This window comes from Neoarius graeffei, chromosome 27, assembly GCF_027579695.1.
Source record: "Neoarius graeffei isolate fNeoGra1 chromosome 27, fNeoGra1.pri, whole genome shotgun sequence".
Lineage (NCBI taxonomy): Eukaryota > Metazoa > Chordata > Actinopteri > Siluriformes > Ariidae > Neoarius > Neoarius graeffei.
The window spans coordinates 48,715,949-48,733,223 of record NC_083595.1 but is presented as its reverse complement, the minus strand read 5'-3'; the positions used below and the strand labels follow the sequence as shown (position 1 = coordinate 48,733,223).

The window sequence follows — 17,275 nt, the reverse complement described above, 5'->3', positions numbered from 1 at the left end:
TGCTGCTTTTTCTTGTGCCGAGGCCTAATATGGTGTGTAACGGTGTGTTGTTTAGATGATGGTAGACAGATGTGTTTAGTCAGTGAGGATATTTTGAATACCTGCTGCTCGTGGCAATTCAGATCTGAGTAACTGAAGAAACAAAGAGGACACATGTGAATGTTGGTTTGAGAAATGTTTTAGAGCAACTCCACCGCCTGGTAGTCCTGTTGTCACCCCTCACTCTCGCCGCTGGACAGTTTCACGCTCTCACGCATGGGTCAAACGGAGAAATAGCGCTTTTCCACCAGACATTATATTACACTACATTACATGGCATTTAGCAGATGCTGTTATCGTACAGAGCGACGTACAATGAGTGCAAAAGTCAGGTACACAAAGTGCTGAACTTTGAGACAAGAAAGTTCTAGTGCCAACTGAACAAGTGACAGAATAAAATTGAGTGTAATATTCTGCTGAAGTACCAACAATCAGCAAACAGCCAAGGAAACAAACCAACCATATAAAGTACAACTAAATAGAGAACTCAAACAGCTAACCTCAGGCGAGATGGTACACAGCCTGGGTTGGTCTAGACCAGGGGTGGGCAAACTTTTTGGCTCAGGGGCCACATTGACTTTTGAAATTTGCCAGGCGGGCCGGGCCAACACCAAATTCATACATATCGAACATAAACCGGAAAAGCTTTAGTGTTATTGTAAGGCCTTCACTGACAGAGACCCAAATGCAGATCAGATTGACATTTATTTTAGTTCTCAGTCAACAAAGGCAGAGCAGAAAAATGCTTGCAGTTCAATAGATTGGCACATAAAAAAATATATACACATAAAAACAAACACCAGCACTACAGCAGCCACCCACGACAACCAAAATTACTAAGAGTTATACTTTTTATATTATTATGTCTGTAAACATGTGACTACCATCTTATTACAGCTCCAACATAGTTTTAAAAAGAGAAAGTGTTAATACTCACATTCACTCAGCAACCGCTGAGCTGTATTCGTCCGTGCTTGCGCTGACTGGTTGTTAGCATAATTAGCATGCTTGGAGGAAAAGTGCCGTTTGATGTTATATTCCTTTAAAACTGCAACGGTTTCTTTGCAAATAAGGCATACAGCCTTTGATCGGACTTCAGCAAAAAAATATTTAGTTGTCCATTCTTTATTGAACACCCTGCACTCACTGTCCACTTTTCTTTTTTTAGGACCACTCATTGTAAAGTTTTATCCTGTGTTCTCGAGATCATCAGTGGCACGGGCGCCAGAATGACTTCCATGGCACGCGCTGCACCACTCTGCAAATGCAATCTTGCGTGAATACGACTGACTGGAAAGACGGATCTCTAGAATACCTGTCTACATGATAACACTGATGCTTATAGTTTATAGATCTGCTCAATCGTGCTTATATGATTGTCTTCCGCGGGCCGGATTAAAAACGCCAATGGGCCGGATGTGGCCCGCGGGCCGTAGTTTGCCCACCTCTGGTCTAGACCGAAATGCAGTTACACCATGGGCAGGGACAGGCTTGTATACTCGAGTCCGACTCGTGCCCTAATTTTAAGGACTTGTGACTCGACTTGGACTTGAGCACTGATGACTCAGACTTGGATTTTTTCTTTATTTTTTGTAACAAACCATAATAATTTGCCATAAGATATTTATATTTACATTAATTTTTATACTAATTTTGTGTATGAGTGTCACACCTGCGCGCCTTGGCGCATGCATCAGATAGACTTTCAGGTGCGCTCCGGACAGTGCGCACGCCAAGCGGACTCTCGCGCGTTTGCCGTAAACGACTCGCACCTGCACAGGATTAAGCGTGCCAATATAAAAACTGTGAAAGCACACTTACTTTGCGAAGTATTGAGTTACGTTGCTGATACATTACCGAGCCTTATTTCCTTATTCGGTTTCCTGATCCCTGATTTCCTGTTTCTCATCTTTTGATCCTGCCGAGTCTACGATAGCCTGTTTGTGCCTCGCTTGACCTATCGCCTGTTTCACTTTTTTACAATTTCGCCTGCCGTTCTGGATTGTTTACCGTCTTTACTTGTATTAATAAATACACCTTCTGCACTTACATCCGTCTCCCAACCATCTCTGACAGAATACTTTACACTCCCTGATAAAGAGAAGCACATTCACTTGTTCATACGTCATGTTCAGGAACAAACTAATGTTAATGGTGCTGAAACAAACAGCCACCGTCACATGGTGCGGTTGGAGTCTTGGACTCGACTTGGGTCAATAGTGGACTCAACTCGAATTTTTTTTTTTTAATGACTTGGACTTGACTCGGACTTGAACACTGGGGACTCGAGACTGGACTCAGACTTGAGGTTTAGTGACTCGACTACAGCACTGGGCAGGGAAGCAGGGGAGAGGTGCAGTGTGAAGAAGTGAGTTTCTCAATAGGAAGGTCATTCCACCAATGGGGAACCAGGACAGACAGTAGTCTTGAGCAGGCTGGGCAGGAGCAGAGAGGAGGAGGGGCCAGGTGACCAGTAGTAGCGGAGCGTAGGGATCTGGCTGGCATGTCGAGGTGGATCAGACTCTGGAGGTATGCTGGCCCTAACCCCTTGACCGCTTGGTAAGCTACTGTAGCACCAATGTCTTAAATTTGACACTGACACTCCTTGACTCGACTCGACTTGACTCGACTGGTATTTTTGTATTCTGGTATCTTGAATCTCAAACTGTTTATCATGTTTGCAGTTTTGCCCTCCATTTTTTTGGATTCATCCTCAGCTTGGTTGCCTTTTTTGTTGTTTTGATGTGGCCTGTCTTTTTTTTTTTCCATCGTTCTGTTGAATAAACTCTGCACACGGACCAGACACTCTTGTTGTACGATAGTGACATGTGACTAATGTGGACTGTCATCATACACCTGTTGTAGGAAATACGTTCTTTGATCATTTCTGAGTTTAGACAAAAGTAAAGCACACAGTTGAATCGTCCAAAACTGATGTCCTGTGTTCTTTCCTAACCACTTCCTGACCCTGATGAAAAACATCACGAGGTCAAGGACAGATGTAAAGGAGGATCCATTAGGAGGACCTAGGAAAAGACAACCAACTTGGGTCTTTAAATGTTGCTGTTGCAAGGGATTGTGGGACGGCATTATCTCTTTTCCTTTCATCAAGGATGGTCTGGTGGACCCCATGCTAAAGGAGATAAGAAAGGAAGCATTGAAGCACTTTTGGAGAATTCAAACAGCTCTTATCATGGCAGCCACTTAGATACTTCCAGGTCATTTCACTCAGTTCGAAACCTTCTGAAGCAAAAAAAAGACTGTTGGAATGCAGCCCATGTTTTTGCTTCATTTCTCAGTAATTTCACTGCTGTTACTCTTTTTTTAATCAAAGATGCTGATGAGGGACGAGGGTTTGATATTCGAGCTCAGGCCTCTGCGTAGATTTTAGTGTAAAGCTCCTTTAACATCTGCTTGGAACTGAAAATGGGAGTGTGTGTGTTAGATGAAGGGAAACACTCAGGTGTGTAGAGCGGAGGTACTCCAGGAGTTCTGGGGTTTGGGATATTGATTATTGTTGATGATCATTTCTTGATCAGGAGTTGGAGTGTGCAGTTTCAGTGGAGGAGGATAACAGGCAGGAGTGGACCTTCACCCTGTATGACTTTGACAACAATGGAAAAGTCACAAGAGAGGTACGATTGATGTACTATATACACACACACACACACACACACACACACACATATATATATATATGACAACGGTTGAAGGATCAAGTGTATATATAATATAATATCCATATTACAACTTTTCGAACTTTATATTACCCGGACACGAGTGTTTTACTGGGAAATACACCACTCGCATTTTTCATACAAGCTCCATCCGGGACACGGAGAACCAAAACTGTACCATAAATCTCGATATGTCAGTTGTGAGGAAATCGATGAGTGAGTTGTTTTGATAAATTTGGGGACTTTTTGTTTCTGAATGCGTCGATATAATAAACAGAAAATCACATGTAGGCTTGAAGATATGAAGTTTATCTTCTCGTGTTGAAAACCACATTTTTAGACGAAATACATTACAGATCTGAGTGACATATTTAAATAATATTGGCTGGCTTTGAGTGGTATATCAGATATTCAATCTACCATGAAAAAAAGCCAGCCAATATTACTATTATTATACATACACATTCCGGCGTCACGGTGGTGTAGTGGTTAGCGCTGTCACCTCACAGCAAGAAGGTCCTGGGTTCGAGCCCCGTGGCCGGCGAGGGCCTTTCTGTGCAGAGTTTGCATGTTCTCCCCGTGTCCGCGTGGGTTTCCTCCGGGTGCTCCGGTTTCCCCCACAGTCCAAAGACATGCAGGTTAGGTTAACTGGTGACTCTAAATTGACTGTAGGTGTGAATGGTTGTCTGTGTCTATGTATCAGTCCTGCGATGATCTGGCGACTTGTCCAGGGTGTACCCCGCCTTTCGCCCGTAGTCAGCTGGGATAGGCTCCAGCTCGCCTGTGACCCTGTAGAACAGGATAAAGCGGCTAGAGATAATGAGATGAGATACATTCCTTTCGGGTGTTCAACTCATCTTTCTCTTTCAAAATTCTCTCAAAATCTTCCTTATTTAACAAAGCAAACCTGGCGGCCATGTTTGTTTACAAATTGTCACAGTCGCTTAGCCTAGTAAACTAGACCCAACCGCCTAGTGGCCAAAAATATTTTTTGCCTAGCGAGTGGGTCTAGCCTCGCACCATATAAACAAAAACACCCCGGGCATCAAATCGTGCCCGCCAATCACAACGCAAGGTTTTTGTTTGGATCCTTTGGGCGGGCTTTTGCAGGAGTGACGACAAAGCTGCGCGACGCTGGAGAAAGCACAACGGGAAAGATGGCTACGGCTAGTGAACAGCGCGCGTTTGACTCCGCTTTGGAATCAGTTTTAGAAGAATTAGACTTGGAGTTTTCGTTGAAACACGAGCAGGAAGAGGCTCTCCGCTCATTCCTTTTCAATAAGGACGTTTTCGCTGTTTTGCCGACCGGCTATGGCAAAAGTCTGATCTACCAGCTGGCTCCGCTCATAGCCAAAAGGATGGGGCTAGTTTGTGCAGTACGAAGAATTAATAAACAGCTTTGAAACATTACTTTTTGATTGTTTCTTATTTTCCCGTTATTTTAAATTTAAGGGAAATTATTTCACCAAACACCACTAAATAAAAACTATCAAAAACAGTTTAAGCAAACACTCGAAAAACACTTGGAAAAAAATGAGTGTATGTGGTACAGACTCCAAACTTGTGGTCATTATCTCCAAACTTTTTAATATCTAGAACCTGTTTATTAATTAATACGCATTTTGAAAAATTATTTATTTCAAGGCCTCCCCCACTGCTTTCTGTCGCTCTGACTACGTCACAGTCACTGTTGCGCTGATTGGCCAGAGCGTTGGCCTATACGCACAGAGACAGTTTGAAAGACAGCGGTTTGTTCCTCCCACACCTGTCGGAAATGTCTACGGATCGAGGCCAGACTAAATATTCACATTTAGTCTGGCTTGCCAGGCTAACAGTCGCTCACTCGCTGGCATGGAAGTTTTACATTTCCAATATGTGACATCATGTTCTTGTGTTAAAAAATATGTCACTTGTTCACTTCACTCACTCGTGATATATCCATTCACCCCTTGAAGACAAATTTCATATCTTCGTGCAACCATGTTATATCCTCTATGTATGTTACTCCACACATTGCACACCTGTCTCTCTGCCAAGTTCTCTACATGGCTGTTGCTTTTCCACAAGGTGTCTGAAGTTGGTGATTATTGTTAGCTCATCCAACTGACAGGTGATGAGTTTAAGTCATCATGTGTTGTCCGTTGTCCATCCAGTGTCATCCACATTTCACTAAAATCGCTTCTTCTCTCTCAATTCTTCACCAATTTTTATTCTTTTTGGCAGGAAGGTAGGTCTGTCTGGGGTGCATATAGCTTCTACCCAAATTTGCATAATTGCAATTAATAATGAAGATATGGGGTAATTAATCAATCCCTAACAAGCAGTTTCCACACAAATCGCTTCTTCTCCCTCAATTCTTCACTGATTTTGATTCTTTCTGGCATGAAGGTAGGGGTACCTAGGGTGCATAGAACTTCTACCCAGATTTGCTTCATTACAGTTATTAATGAAGTTATGGACTAATTAAGCCTTAATGAGTAGTTCAACAAAAATCGCTTCTTCTGGGTTAATTCCTCGCCGTTTTGGATTCTTTCTGGCAAACAGGTCGGTATTCCTAGGGTGGATATCGCTTCTATATATAGCTTGTACAACCCCGATTCCAAAAAAGTTGGGAAAAAGTACAAATTGTAAATAAAAACGGAATGCAATTATGTGGAAGTTTCAAAATTCCATATTTTATTCAGAATAGAACATAGATGACATATCAAATGTTTAAACTGAGAAAATGTATCATTTAAAGAGAAAAATTAGGTGATTTTAAATTTCATGACAACAACACATCTCAAAAAAGTTGGGACAAGGCCATGTTTACCACTGTGAGACATCCCCTTTTCTCTTTACAACAGTCTGTAAACGTCTGGGGACTGAGGAGACAAGTTGCTCAAGTTTAGGGATAGGAATGTTAACCCATTCTTGTCTAATGTAGGATTCTAGTTGCTCAACTGTCTTAGGTCTTTTTTTGTCGTATCTTCCGTTTTATGATGCGCCAAATGTTTTCTATGGGTGAAAGATCTGGACTGCAGGCTGGCCAGTTCAGTACCCGGACCCTTCTTCTACGCAGCCATGATGCTGTAATTGATGCAGTATGTGGTTTGGCATTGTCATGTTGGAAAATGAAATGTCTTCCCTGAAAGAGACGTCGTCTGGATGGGAGCATATGTTGCTCTAGAACCTGGATATACCTTTCAGCATTGATGGTGTCTTTCCAGATGTGTAAGCTGCCCATGCCACACGCACTATTGCAACCCCATACCATCAGAGATGCAGGCTTCTGAACTGAGCGCTGATAACAACTTGGGTCGTCCTTCTCCTCTTTAGTCCGAATGACACGGCGTCCCTGATTTCCATAAAGAACTTCAAATTTTGATTCGTCTGACCACAGAACAGTTTTCCACTTTGCCACAGTCCATTTTAAATGAGCCTTGGCCCAGAGAAGACGTCTGCGCTTCTGGATCATGTTTAGATACGGCTTCTTCTTTGAACTATAGAGTTTTAGCTGGCAACGGCGGATGGCACGGTGAATTGTGTTCACAGATAATGTTCTCTGGAAATATTCCTGAGCCCATTTTGTGATTTTCCAACACAGAAGCATGCCTGTATGTGATGCAGTGCCGTCTAAGGGCCCGAAGATCACGGGCACCCAGTATGGTTTTCCGGCCTTGACCCTTACGCACAGAGATTCTTCCAGATTCTCTGAATCTTTTGATGATATTATGCACTGTAGATGATGATATGTTCAAACTCTTTGCAATTTTACACTGTCGAACTCCTTTCTGATATTGCTCCACTATTTGTCGGCGCAGAATTAGGGGGATTGGTGATCCTCTTCCCATCTTTACTTCTGAGAGCCGCTGCCACTCCAAGATGCTCTTTTTATACCCAGTCATGTTAATGACCTATTGCCAATTGACCTAATGAGTTGCAATTTGGTCCTCCAGCTGTTCCTTTTTTGTACCTTTAACTTTTCCAGCCTCTTATTGCCCCTGTCCCAGCTTTTTTGAGATGTGTTGCTGTCATGAAATTTCAAATGAGCCAATATTTGGCATGAAATTTCAAAATGTCTCACTTTCGACATTTGATATGTTGTCTATGTTCTATTGTGAATACAATATCAGTTTTTGAGACTTGTACATTATTGCATTCCGTTTTTATTTACAATTTGTACTTTGTCCCAACTTTTTTGGAATCGGGGTTGTATATAGTGTATATAGCTTGCAGCATTTATTGCGCAAGGTGGCCCACTTTAGATCGTTCCTTCTGGACTAGACGGGGTCGGAGTGAGCCACGCCGTCATTGATGGTCTCGTTGTCGTCGTTGTTGTTGTTGTTATTATTATTAGTGCCAAACCAATAATCCATGCGTTCAGTGGATTTGTCATAGTGACATCTTTATTGATTCAAACTGATCAGAAGATATTGATTGTTTTTCTAAAACAGCAGCAACAAATCACAGGTGTGTATTAATGCTCTCGTTCGAATCTGTTATCGTTTCCATGGTAACAACTTCCAAGGGGACTTGTATTTCAGATCAGCCACATCATCTAAATAAATATAAAATGTGCTGTTATTTATTTAACAAAGAAAAACTCACTGTATCGTTGTTTATAGGAAAACACTTTTTATTTAATATTTATGGAAGGAGTCTCAACGCTTTGTAATAATCCGAGGTCATTACATTTCCACCACAGGAAAGTGTTAGATTCAAGAGCGAGAGAGTGAACACTTCTCTTTAACACAACTTTAAGTGGATAAAAACACGACAAGTTGTTTAAGAGATAAAAAAGTTAAATGTGGTGTAAAATAAGAGCAATAACACACTTCATGATACGCTGTAATTGGAAACTAATCCACTTGACGGTGGTCACAGTAACTCCACCTTCACCCCGCCCCACACCCGGTGAAAGATTCCTTACTGTTGTTGTTGTGAATCTGTATGATCTTGATGAAAGTTGAAGCCCATGTCTTCCTTTTTAAGGACATCACGAGTTTGCTGCACACCATCTACGAGGTGGTGGATGCTTCGGTGAACCACTCGCCCAGCAGCAGCAAAACGCTTCGCGTGAAGCTCTCCGTCACACCCGACGCCAGCCAGAGGTGGAGGAACAACAGTAGCACTCACGCCAACACAGGTACCGAGACTCTACTGCTTTTTCTCTGTGTGTGTGTGAGAGAGAGAGAGAGAGACTGGATGATGGAAGTGAGAGGATTGAAAGACAGAGTGTGTGTTTATGAGCTATTTATATGCACTGTGCATTTGAGCAATGGTCTTTGATAACAGACTCTTCAAACTGCATCAGATGCCGCTATATTAATGAAGTGTGTGTGTGTGTGTGTGTGTGTGTGTGTGTGTGTGTGTGTGTGTGTGTGTGTGTGTGTGTGTTTGGCTCCCTCGGTTGAAAATAGAATAAATGAAGCATTGTTTTTTCCTCTTTTATAAATCTTCAAAGTCGAAGACAAGGAACAAAGGGTTGTTTCTTTCTTTGGCAGGTCTGACTGTGTGTGTGTGTGTGTGTGTGTGTGTGTGTGTGTGTGTGTGTGTGTGTGTGTGTGTGCGCGCATGCCAGCACGTGTGTGATGCTGAGAAGCTCAGCACTGTTTCCTTTGATAACGCCCCCCTCTCTCTTTTTCTGTCTCTCTCTCTCTGTCTCTCTCTGTTGCTCTGTCTCTCCCTCTCTCTGTCTCTCCCTCTCTCTGTCGCTCTTTTGCTCTCTCTCTTTCTGTCTCTCTCTCTCTGTCTCTCTCTGTTGCTCTGTCTCTCCCTCTCTCTCCCTCTCTCTGTCGCTCTTTTGCTCTCTCTCTTTCTGTCTCTCTCTCTGTCTCTCTGTCGCTCTTTTGCTCTCTCTGTCTCTCTGTCACTTTTTCTGTCTTTCTCTCCCTCTCCGTCTCTCTGTTGCTCTTTTGCTCTCTCTCTCTCTTTCTGTCTCTCTCTCTGTCTGTTGCTCTTTCTCTCTCTCTCTCTTTCTGTCTCTCTTTGTCGCTCTTTCTCCCTCTCTATCACTCTCTTTCTGTTTCTCTTTCGCTCTTGCTCTCTCTCCCTGTCACTCTTTCTCTCTTTCTCTGTCTCTCCTTCTTTCTGTTGCTCTTTTGCTCTCTTTCTCTCTGTCTCTGTTGCTCTTTCACTCTGTCTCTCTCTCTTTCTGTCTCTCTTTGTTGTTCTTTCTCTCTCTCTCTCTGTGACTCTCTTTCTGTTTCTCTTTCATGCTCTCTCCCTCTCTCTGTCACTCTTTCTCTGTCTCTCCCTCTCTGTTGCTCTTTCGCTCTCTCTCTCTCTCTCTCTCTCTCTCTCTCTCTCTCAGACATGCCACACCCCAGACTGAAGGCTGAAAAGTGCTTTGAGGAGCCAAAAAGCTCGGAGAAGAAGTCCAGAGCCCTTCTGAGGTACTGAACCTTCACTGTTCTCCTGGTTCTGTTGAACTACTCCCTGCCAGATGATGTCATCAGTGTGCGCCTCTTCCTGAGTCACTTGAGAACCTTTCCATCAGCTTCCAAACAACGAAACTGGTGTCTAGGGTTCGGGTTAAAGTTAGAGCATTATAAGCTGAATTATATTTTAAGGACAGGTGAAATAGTGGTGGGACGGTGGTGCCTGTGTGGGTTTCCTCAGGGTGCTCCAGTTTCCTAGCCTAGTAAACTAGACCCACCCGCCTAGCGGCCAAAAATATTTTTGCCTAGCGAGTGGGTCTAGCCTCGCACCATATAAACAAAAACACCCTGGGCATCAAATCATGCCCGCCAATCACAACGCAAGGTTTTTGTTTGGATTCTCTGGGCGGGCTTTTGCAGGAGTGACGACAAAGCTGCGCGACGCTGGAGAAAGCACAACGGGAAAGATGGCTACGGCTAGTGAACAGCGCGCGTTTGACTCCGCTTTGGAATCAGTTTTAGAAGAATTAGACTTGGAGTTTTCGTTGAAACATGAGCAGGAAGAGGCTCTCCGCTCATTCCTTTTCAAGAAGGACGTTTTCGCTGTTTTGCCGACCGGCTATGGCAAAAGTCTGATCTACCAGCTGGCTCCGCTCGTAGCCAAAAGGATGGGGCTAGTTTGTGCAGTATGAAGAATTAATAAACAGCTTTGAAACATTACTTTTTGATTGTTTCTTATTTTCCCGTTATTTTAAATTTAAGGGAAATTATTTCACCAAACACCACTAAATAAAAACTCTCAAAAACAGTTTAAGCAAACCCTTGAAAAACACTTGGAAAAAAATGTGTATGTGGTACAGACTCCAAACTTGTGGTCATTATCTCCAAACTTATTAATATCTAGAACATGTTTATTAATTAATACGCATTTTGAAAAATTATTTATTTCAAGGTCTCCCCCACTGCTTTCTGTCGCTCTGACTACGTCACAGTCACTGTTGCGCTGATTGGTCAGAGCGTTGGCCTATACGCACAGAGACAGTTTGAAAGACAGCGGGTTGTTCCTCCCACCCCCTTCGGAAATGTCTACAGATCGAGGCCAGACTAAATATTCACATTTAGTCTGGCTTGCCAGGCTACCAGTTTCCTCCAACAGTCCAAAGACTCTAAATTGCCCTGAAGTGTGAATGTGAGTGTGATGGTTGTTCATCTCTGTGTAGCCCTGTGATAGATTGGTGACCTGTCCAGGGTGAATCCCACCTCTCACCCATGAGATTGGCTCCAGCTTCCTCACAACCCAGTCGCTACACAATCCTCCTCAGGATTCTTTTCCTACAAGTTATGACACGGAAAAATCCCAAAGCTGGGTTTCCCATGTTAGAAGTCATGTATTTTGTAAACTGCTCACTCCATGGCCAGTCTACCAACCTTATTCTGATCATGAATCAATAAAGATTACTCGACCCAATATGTTATTCAATTCAAGTCGAGAATATGGATCCAAACGGTCGATTTTTTTCAACTAAGAAGAAAACTTCCACTTTTCTACTCTGCCAGCGCTGCCATTTTGGAAATCACATGATGCATTGCTGTGCGCTGATTGGTTGAAAGGTGAGTGATGTTGAATTCGTCTGCAAGAAACCATCCACCGCAGTTTTAAATATGAACTGTCAAAATGAGTAAGAACACCGCGACTAAAGGCCCACAACAACAGCACACCGTGTCATGGTGTGGAAGGGTTGGAAATTAAACAAGCAGATTGAGATTTGGCCAATCAGCGCGCAGGAATGCTATCGTGATTTTGAATCATGGTGACGCCGGCGGAGGAGACAAACTTTTTGGCTCGATTCAGAAATTCGGCAGCAGGGGACACTGATGTTGATTTGAGGTTGCTGAAATGTTGATTCAGGAAACCTTTATTGTTTAGTGATCAACCGGAGACGGGCAGATTGTATGAGGAGTGGACCGTTCATGAATTACAGCTTTGGGGATTTTTCCGTGTCATAACTTTTTGGAAAAGAAGACTGAGGAGGATGATTGTGTATTGTGACATAACGATTGTGCCACGACCCTGATGGATGAGCGGTGTATAAATAATGGACAGTGGGATGAAATACGAAACGTGCATGGTCCTGTGTGAAAGTCTTAGGCACATGGAAAGAAATGCTGTCGACCAAAAATGTCTTAAAAATAATGAAATGAAATGTTTCAGCATTAAAAAAATACTATAAACAGTAATCAGTAAGCCATAATAAATGAAACAAAGTCAGTATTTGGTGTGAGACGACCCTTTGCTTTAAAAAAAATAGTAGTCTCGGGTACAATGAGTGCAGATTTATGTGGAAATGATCTGTAGGTTTTCCTGAGCATCTTCCAGAACCAGCCCCAGTTCTTCTGGACACTTTGACTGTCACACTCGCTTCTTCATTTTGCACCAAAACCCAGCAGCCTTCATTATGTTTTCTTTTTTAATCTGAAAAGTGCTCTCTTATGGAATACGCTGCTCAGATCTCAGAGGCAAACTTTTTTTTTCCTGTAACGTTTAATTTTGTGCTGGAAAAAAAATGCATGTTTGGAACTCTAAAATGTTTTTGGAATGTTGTGACTTGATAATGTAGAAGTCATAAAATAGAAATCTGTAACAAAGTTTGCATGAAAAAAAAAACCAAATAAATAGGGTGCCAAAGACTTTTACACAGTACTGTATTTGTTCCAGCTCTGCTTTCATGATCACGCATGTTGTTGTTGATGATGATGATGTTGACGTTGATATTGGCGAAGTTGATCTCATCTCATCTCATTATCTCTAGCCGCTTTATCCTGTTCTACAGGGTCGCAGGCGAGCTGGAGCCTATCCCAGCTGACTACGGGCGAAAGGCGGGGTACACCCTGGACAAGTCGCCAGGTCATCACAGGGCTGACACATAGACACAGACAACCATTCACACTCACATTCACACCTACGGTCAATTTAGAGTCACCAGTTAACCTAACCTGCATGTCTTTGGACTGTGGGGGAAACCGGAGCACCCGGAGGAAACCCACGCGGACACGGGGAGAACATGCAAACTCCACACAGAAAGGCCCTCGCCGGCCACGGGGCTCGAACCCGGAACTTCTTGTTGTGAGGCGACAGCGCTAACCACTACACTACCGTGCCGCCCGGCGAAGTTGATGCTGTTAAAAAAAAAAAAAAAAAAGAAACCTTTATTCGTCACATGCACACTTCAAGCACAGTGAAATTCATCCTCTGCATTTAACCCATCTGAAGCAGTGAACACACGCGCACACAGAGCAGTGGGCAGCCCAGAGAGCAGTCAGGGGTTCGGTACCTCGCTCAAGGGCACCTCAGCCCAAGGCCGCCCCATATCAACCTAACCTGCATGTCTTTGGCCTGTGGGGGAAACCGGAGCACCCAGAGGAAACCCACGTGGACACGGGGAGAACATGCAAACTCCACACAGAAAGGCCCTCGCCGGCCACGGGGCTCGAACCTGGACCTTCTTGCTGTGAGGTGACAGCGCTAACCACTACACTACCGTGCTGCCCTGCAAAGTTGATGTTGTTAAAAAACAAAAAGAAACCTTTATTCGTCACATGCGCACTTCAAGCACAGTGAAATTCATCCTCTGCATTTAACCCATCTGAAGCAGTGAACACACACACACTCAGAGCAGTGGGCAGCCACACCAGAGTGCCCAGGGAGCAGTCAGGGGTTCGGTACCTCGCTCAAGGGCACCTCAGCCCAAGGCTGCCCCACGTCAACCTAACTGCATGTCTTTGGACTGTGGGGGAAACCGGAGCACCCGGAGGAAACCCACGCAGACACGGGGAGAACATGCAAACTCCGCACAGAAAGGCCCTCGCCAGCTGCTGGGTTCGAACCCGGAACCTTCTTGCTGTGAGGCGACAGTGCTAACCACTACACCACCGTGTTGATGTTGTTGATGTTGATGTTGTTGATGTTGATGTTGTTATTGACGTTGCTGTTGATGTTGTAGGCGTCATCACAGTGACCATCACACACAGCAGGGCTGCCAGAGACACTGCGTCGATGAAAACCTGGAGAGAAGGAATCATTATCTGGACCTGGCCGGCATTGAGAACTACTCCTCTCGCTTCGGGACAGGTCCGGTTCAAGTTCACTTTTATAAACAGCATCACTGTGGCATAAAATGATTATAATCATTCTGTTTTATCGATCATCACTAATCAAAATGAATTAATTAGTTGTGAACTCCGTAATAATGATTGTAATCTTCATTCTTTCAGAATCCATTCTAACTCTAATCCGGAGCATTCTATAAAACTAACTTTCCCTTTATCTTCCAGCCGCGCCCGCTGCCGAGCCGCCCAAACCCGAGCACACGTCTCGCCCGTCCAATCAGACTCGCTCACGCTCTCAAGAGCCCGACAACGCCCCGCACAGCCACCCGCCCCACCACCATCGGCGCTCTCACACCATTTCAACTGAGACCCCCGCCCTCCAGGACAGCCTCTGTCTCCGCCCCCGAGCCCAGGACTCCGCCCACCATGCTCATGCCATACGATCACCCAAAACCCAACTTTCCTGCGGCAGAGTGACGAAGCGAGGCCCCGTTCCTCCTTCTGCGTTACCTGCCAGCGCCACGCCCCATCAGAGCTCGGCACCTTACCGGCGACACAAGCAGCGGCCCAGGGAAGGGCCTCCGGCACGAGGAGCCGGGCCACCGGGACGTGGGGCCGGGCCAGTCGTGAGTTCAGGGCCGGTGGTGGAGAAGGAGCAGGTGAGGGAGCTCCCGAGCGTCGTGCTGTACGAAGGCGGCCTGGCGCAGGTGGTGCAGCGACACGAACACCACCACCATCACGAGCACCATTACCACTACCACCATTTCTATCAGTCGTAAGCGAAGCGCGCGAGACGAAGAGCAGGAGTGACCTTGATTGACAGCAGTGCGTCTTTGTATGTGTATATAAGAAGGCGAGAGGTTTGATGAGACTGATCTGCAGGCTAGGAAAGGGCTATATCTCTCTCTTTCTTTACTTTCTCTTCCTCTTGGATTTAAAAAAAAGTGACAACTTTTTCGAGACATGCCATGGGGTTAGAGGTCATGGAGTTTGTTTTTTTTTCCCTGAATCACGTGAGATCGATCGAGTTGAATAAAAATGATGTGAAGTCCCTTAAAAGGGTTACGACTGTTAAATGAAGCATTGTGAACTATGAAGGAAAGGGAGAGATAGATAATCTCCTTTGTTTGTGTGTGTATATGTGTATGAGTGTGTATGTATGTCCTACGTATGCATGTATGTACAGTATACTGTATGTGTGTGCCTAAATTGCCTACGGTGTCTTTCTGACGCTGATCCTGTGTTGTTGCGACTCCATAATAACCACTTGAAAAAGCACTTGTTGTGCGGCTCCATCGGTTCTGTAAAGGACAGACGGATCAGACCCAATACCCTTCATGCAATACAGGACTCGGCTCCAGAGACTGCGAGGAAAAACAAAATACGAAATGCGGAGAATGAAGAAATCCTAATCTGCTGCTACCTCTAGTATTATTATAATAATTGTTGAAAAAATGATCATTTAGATAGTATTTTTTATTTTTTTTTTTTTTTTACTATTACACCACCGATCTCCAGTTATGCCATTTTTAAAATCGCATACATATGCTACAGACTTTGTTGTATGTACCTGTTTAACGACAAAATATACCGTCGACATTGTAAGCTCTCTGAATAATGCGATCTTTTTATTCGTTCTGTAAAAATGTTTGTTCTTTCTCAGCCCTCGATCGAATTCGGCATCTCAAGTATTTTATTATTATTATTATTATTATTATTATTATTTGTAAAGACCACTAAGTATGAAAGATTTCTAGCACAGTGAAGTGTAGTATATGATGATATATGTATATATACTGTATGAAGATTTGCCTTTTCAAGCATTTTGATTCTGTTCAGGTGTGAGTGGGTGGGTGAGTGCAAAAGTTTGTACACTCTTGGAAAAACGTGTCTCACACACACAAACAAAGAAATGTGTTTTACTGACCTACCTACCTACCTGCAAGATATTTATGGTGTTCAGTTTCACACACGTTCCGTCATTATCCCAGAAAACATGGTAGGATAAGATAATAAACAAAGAAAAGGGTATCAGTTCAAAAGTTTGTACCCCTCTTTCTGAATGTGATATAAACACCACATTCTCCAAACATTGCCACAATTTATTCCTTTTAACATCCTTTTAGCATCTTTATTATTCTCTCTATCAACTCTTATAACATTCAGAATTTTTATAGATATATAAAAAAAAATGAAATTGTTCCATGAGTTTACAGTTTATTTTTAACCCAGAAACCATGGGTGGGGGGGTGCAAACTTTTGCACTAATGGAAAAAAACAACCCAGTGTGCTGGAAACGCAGTGTGTGAATGTGTGTTTGGGGGTTATTTAGTTCGTGTGTGTGTGTGTGTGTGTGTGTGCGCACATTATAGGAGTTCACTGAAGGATAAATTTTACTGTTTGAATTCCACAAAACATTTCTGATTATTTATGTTTTCAAAGTAAAAAAAAAAATCCACATCGGAATATTTAAGATCCCACGTCCTTTTTTTTTTTTTTTTGTGGCCTAAAAAAATTTGTGTTGCTTGATAAAGTAAAAGGGCTCTGAAAAAAAAGTCATTTTTCAAAGCGTATTTTATTTTCTAAGTCCTTAATTATGTCTCATTTTTAAAATTAAATTTACAAAGTGATATTAAATGTACTCTAAGTAGTTATTTCTCAATCCGCACTTATTGGTTACATTTTCTCTGGATTGTCTGTGTTGTGTTTGGCGAATATATAGGTTTTCAAACACTATTATCGATGTAGTGAGCGTAAATAGTGAACATGAAGCCATTTGGGATGCGTTCTCACTCGGATATTTTTGTGAAGACGGTTTTAAAATGGCAGATTGTTAAATAAATGCAAAGCTAGCTAAATAAATGTCAAATTTAGTAAAAATATCAACGTCAATACACCGTTACCGGAATAATCTAAAACGATAACGATTATAAAACAAACATTAAGAGTTTGTTTCCTTGTATTTTTGCTTTGATGTGACACAGAAAGGTAAATGTAGCGTTACTCATAATGTTGTCTTTCCAAGAAGGATTAAATTAAAGAGTTTAGAGCTGAACAAGGATTTGTTTATCTAGCTTTATTTTAATTTAA

The 17,275-nt window shown here is 43.1% G+C and overlaps 1 protein-coding gene across 1 annotated transcript in view; it reads left to right on the top strand.

Annotated features, from left to right (window-relative positions):
• The window catches only part of nkd1 (NKD inhibitor of WNT signaling pathway 1), an 84,204-nt gene extending 67,502 nt beyond the window's left edge, over window positions 1–16,702 (top strand). Inside the window, exons 6-10 of the mRNA XM_060911244.1 lie at window positions 3,579–3,674; window positions 8,691–8,844; window positions 10,012–10,093; window positions 14,080–14,207; window positions 14,411–16,702. Coding sequence (XP_060767227.1) covers window positions 3,579–3,674; window positions 8,691–8,844; window positions 10,012–10,093; window positions 14,080–14,207; window positions 14,411–14,964 — 1,014 coding nt within the window. The 3' untranslated portion in view covers window positions 14,965–16,702. The remainder of the gene's footprint in view (window positions 1–3,578; window positions 3,675–8,690; window positions 8,845–10,011; window positions 10,094–14,079; window positions 14,208–14,410) is intronic.
• Window positions 16,703–17,275: the final 573 nt, after the last annotated feature.